Source organism: Morone saxatilis, unplaced genomic scaffold (genome assembly GCF_004916995.1).
Source record: "Morone saxatilis isolate NCDOM2014 unplaced genomic scaffold, NCSU_SB_2.0 Contig1, whole genome shotgun sequence".
Taxonomy (NCBI): domain Eukaryota; kingdom Metazoa; phylum Chordata; class Actinopteri; family Moronidae; genus Morone; species Morone saxatilis.
The window spans coordinates 2,368,815-2,373,425 of NW_023339651.1; the positions used below are offsets into that span (position 1 = coordinate 2,368,815).

The 4,611-nt window shown below is 51.1% G+C and overlaps 1 protein-coding gene across 1 annotated transcript in view; it reads left to right on the top strand.

Moving 5' to 3' along the window:
* The window catches only part of kansl1a (KAT8 regulatory NSL complex subunit 1a), a 17,872-nt gene that overhangs the window by 1,419 nt on the left and 11,842 nt on the right, over nt 1-4,611 (top strand). Inside the window, 5 exon segments of the mRNA XM_035663267.1 lie at nt 1,409-2,109; nt 2,111-2,161; nt 2,163-2,222; nt 2,224-2,304; nt 2,306-2,865. Coding sequence (XP_035519160.1) covers nt 1,477-2,109; nt 2,111-2,161; nt 2,163-2,222; nt 2,224-2,304; nt 2,306-2,865 — 1,385 coding nt within the window. The 5' untranslated portion in view covers nt 1,409-1,476.

Here is a 4,611-nt window from a genome sequence, read left to right on the forward strand (position 1 = left end):
ACAGAAGCTGTGTGTGTGTGTGTGTGAGATGCGTTTTTAACTCGTTGTGCTCCGGTTTCCTCCTCTGTGAGAGGGTTTGAAGGGTTTCGGTGTGTTTCGCAGGGCGGGTGTTTGAAGAATTGCGTTGCATAATCTCGCTTCGGAAATACCAACATGGCGTAGTGCGCGCTGACTGGAAACTGCGGTGAAATACTGAGCCTGTCTCTCTCCTTCTCCTGCACACACACACGGAGAGGCAGCGCGTTTAAACACTATATGTTTGTATTTATACGTGTATATATATATGTGTGTGTGTGTGTGTGTGTGTGTGGTTTGTTTGTGGATACACAGGAAGACAGGCGAGGCCCACACTGCTGCTCCTCCCTTTAATCTCCTGTTACATGTTTAATTTGAAGGTAATTTGCGGCGTAATGTTTTAGGGAACATATATACATATATATATATATTATGAAAGGTTTTAACAGGTTGAAGTGGACACAGTCTGGATGACATCATGTGCTTTGGACTAATGCTGGGCCTAAATCCACCTACTTACACCGCCTGTGTGCTTACAGGGCACATGTAGGGCAGTGGGGTTTCTGGGCAGTTTGCGTCGGCTTTTCTTTGTTTTTTTCAATTATAAGAATTGAATTCCTAGCGCTTATTTCTCTAAAGAGGAGCCTTGTGAGTCAACGACAATGAGGGCTTGTTCACAGAAGCATGGGTGTAGTGGGAATTATTTATCGGCCCGGCGTGTAGCTCAGATGTCCGCTGTTGTTTCATCTATACGGTTAGCATCCCATTCACCAAGGTCAGTGCATATCGTCAGTTATTCTTCACTTTAGGTCGCACACAGAGGCGGGACGTCTAGATACACGCTTTATTGGGATTACAGAAGAATCAGATTACATTTTCTGGGGTTTTTTTCTCTCCTCCTCTTCACCTGGAGTGTTTCTTCCTGGTTGCTTTATGTAGGATCGTTCTTAGCAACGCTTTGAACCAGTAGGTCAACAAAATGTCAGTGAGTCACCAGTTGATTTCATTTCATCCTTAAACCACATTATTGCAGGTGTGTGTTTCTGAGCAGGTGAGATGTTAAACCGTCATATTTGTGCGTTTTCGTGTGTTTTTTTGTGAATGTTTCTTTCTTTCTGGGAGGCGGTTGGTAATTTTCCACTCACTCCTACAGAACCTGTAGTGCAGGTGCTTCAGCTGTGTTTATGTCCTGTCGCTTTACATCCAACAAACACTTTAAGACTGAATGAATCTGTAAAAATGTACTTTAATAAAACTCCACGTGGTCGTAAAGCACTGCGAGACCGAGCTGTCGTACTTTACGGCCCAAACCTGTTCAGACGAGTTCACGTAATAATATTTATGTGTGTTTGTTGTTCATTGGACTCATCTGTGTTCTGCTCTCTGCTGTCAGGCTGTCCTCAGGCGGGGCAGTAAGCGGGTGGTGTGGAGCAGGCCGCGGTGCCCGTCCCTCTGCACTGCATGGCTGCGATGGCGCCCGCTCTCACCGACGCCCCAGCCGAAGCTCACCACATCCGCTTCAAACTGGCTGCCCCATCCTCGAGCCTCTCACCGGCCAGTGCAGAGAACAACGGTAACGCCAGCAACATCCTCATCCACAGCAGCGGCCCCGCCAAGTGCAAGCCCGCCTCCGAAGAGCGCCCCCTCGACTTCTGTGGCGGCGAGCAGGAACAGCAGCAGCAGCAGCCCCAAGCCGACTCCGTGGCTCAGGCCTCGGCCCTCGGCAAGCTCCAGCCGCTGGTGGCTTCGTACCTGTGCTCTGATGTGACACCTGTCCCCTCAACTAAGGAGTCAATCAAGCTGCAAGGAGTCCTCATCAAACAGTCGGTGCTGAAGAGCCACAGGATACTGCCCGGCGCCCTGCTCAACGGCGGCGGGGACTTCCTGCTGAGGAAGCGGCAGGCGATCGAACTGTCTGGCGGTCACCTCAAAAGCCTCATGAGCAGCACCAACGGAGGGGCGCCCATGGCGCCGTCAACGGCCTGGCCAAGAAGCTGGCCACGATGTACCGGCCCGGGCTGCGTGGTGGCGGTGAAACGGGGACAGAGCCTCCGCGCCACAGACGCTCAGACCCAGAACCGGCCGCTGGACTCGGGACACTCTTGAAAACGGCACTTTGTCGGGGCACCTCCCGCTGAAAGGAAGCCGTTAAACAGAAGCATTCCTCGGGCGTTTCTCAGAACACAGACGGGGGGAAACTCGAAACTGCCGGTGCTTCAGTCTGCCGGATCGTCCCCCTTCCCCCACGGCGGACCCGACTGAACCGCAGACCTGGAGGAGGCGGATGGATCCACGCACGCCGACCGGGCAGCCTCCGGGGTCGGACAGGGAGCGAGCGGGCGGCAGCCAGCAGGGCTCGCCGTCCTGCTCCCCTCTGCCCTGCAGCTCCTCCTCCGACAGCCTCGACACTCACGTCAGAGAGCGCACGCTCCTCAACAGCAGCCGCCAAGCCGAGATCGAGAGCCGGCTGCGGCGCCTGCGCAAGCGTCTCCAGGTGGTGCAGGCCAAGCAGGTGGAGCGGCACATTCAGCAGCAGCTCGGCGGCTTCTTGGACTCGGCTCTCAACCGACTGCTCGCCGGGAACCGCAAGTCGGAGACGGCGACCCCGACAGCTACGTGGAGGACCGGACGCCACTCTTCCTCAAACAACAGAGACAGCCTGAGCCGCTTCCTGAAGGGCGGCGCCATGCCCCTGGAGCTGGAGAGGCTGTATCTGAGCGGCTCTGCCAACCTGCATTCAGTAGAAAGCGCCTTCGACTCCGATGTAACGGAGAGTAGCTCTGGAGGAGACTCGGACCTGGAGGAGGAGGAGCTCGCCAGGGTCGACGTGGAGCAGCGGCACGTGAAAATGTAAGTAAAAGTGTCCTGATACACGGAGACGTAAACTTATCTGGTGCTTTTTCTCCTGAAGGCAGCAGGGATGTGGGATTCATCGAGTAACGTACATTACAGTCACATTACACGGGTCAAACTCCAGGGAGGGGGAGAGATACGGTCCGACCAGAGGGCGCCGCTTCCTCCTCAGAGTTTATCTGCAGAGCGAGAACAAGTGAACGCCACCGTTGTGATGTAAAACTGGAAGGAGAAACCTTGAGTTTTGGGCGCTGGAGGTTTTCTGTGGTGTTTTTATGTCGTGATGTCAGTGTGTGTGTGTGTGTGTGTGTGTGTGTGTGTGGTCAGCAGAGTTAACGGGCTCACTGACCTGTGCCGGGTCGGGTTGATTATTAACAACGTGGCGAGGAACAGCGGGGGTTTTATGATCCGTTCTCGTGTTGACTTTAGACCTTTGACCTGAATCTCCTCCTCACATTAACAGGAAGTGTGTTCGTGTCGCGTTGCGTGATCCAGACGCAGGAACGCAGCCGGCGTTGCGTTTAAGGTCAAAGGAGGCGGCGGAGCAGGTCGAGACAGTAACAGAAACAGAAAACACCCTTTCTGCTTATTCTACAACTAAATCTACACTTCTCTTCTCTAAAAGCTGAATATTTATGTATAAACTGTGAATATTACTGCTTCTGTCTTCAGATAATCGCTGTTACAATATAAAGGTGAAAGAGGATCTCACGGAGAAGACTTGTTGAAATAGATCTTTAATCATAAAATGACACATTGAGGCCATAAATCATTTATAAAACCTTATTGCAGCTGTTTTACTGTCGGAGAAGACTTTGATTTCTCATTCACGTCCACGTTAATCAATGAACAGTCCGTTATAAGTGAGTTACCAGTGCTTTTACACTGTTTACTTCATGTGATGATTAATAGTGAGTTGTTGTTGGTAATGAAAGTGAAAGCGGTGTATCCAGAGGGGCTTTGGAAATGGAAACCCTCGAAGTTGTAGGTGTTTTCCACGATTAGTGAATGTTTGAAGAGCAACAGGAGTTAGTTTGTGATGCGTTGAGGTCCCGGTGATAAAACTGGAGCCGGTTAAACAACACGGTCTCGTTAAATCAGTCGGAGCGGATGTTTTGGTGCATCCATGTATTGTCCTTCTGTTTGTTTTTGTTTAAACACACAGAATAATTACATCCCGTAAAGAATAAACGCCACACGAGGTCAAAGGCTGCGTTAATTACAGGCCGTCGTTTAACCCTCTGTTTCATAAAAGTAATCGTGTCCCGCTCTGATTAAAAGAGCTACAGAGTTATAGATAACTATTGATGTTCTTTGTCCTTGTTTATTGGCAGTGGGTCAATATTAAATATGACAGAGCGGCTTTTCTACACCTCCTTTTAAACACAGAGTAAAGTTTCTTTCTCTTTGCGACCTCAAACCTGTTGAAGACTCTCTGAATTCTCCCTGATGAATCAGTGAAGTGATCTTTAGATGCTGAGGCAGCTTCTGCCGTCCCCGCCGGAGGTTAGTCACCTTTCCCCGCCGGGAAACGTCTCGACCGCGGAAACGTCCTCGACCCGACGAAACGGACCTCGACCCGCCGGCTGCTTCGTGTTGGTATAAAGGCCTTTATTACTCGCTGCACAGCACAGCAAAACTATGCAATCTGAGCCAAACTAAACCCGCTCAGATGTTCTTGAATACTCCTCGTGTGCCACAGAAGCACCTGTCACTTACAGGTTAGTGTGTGTTTACAGCAGA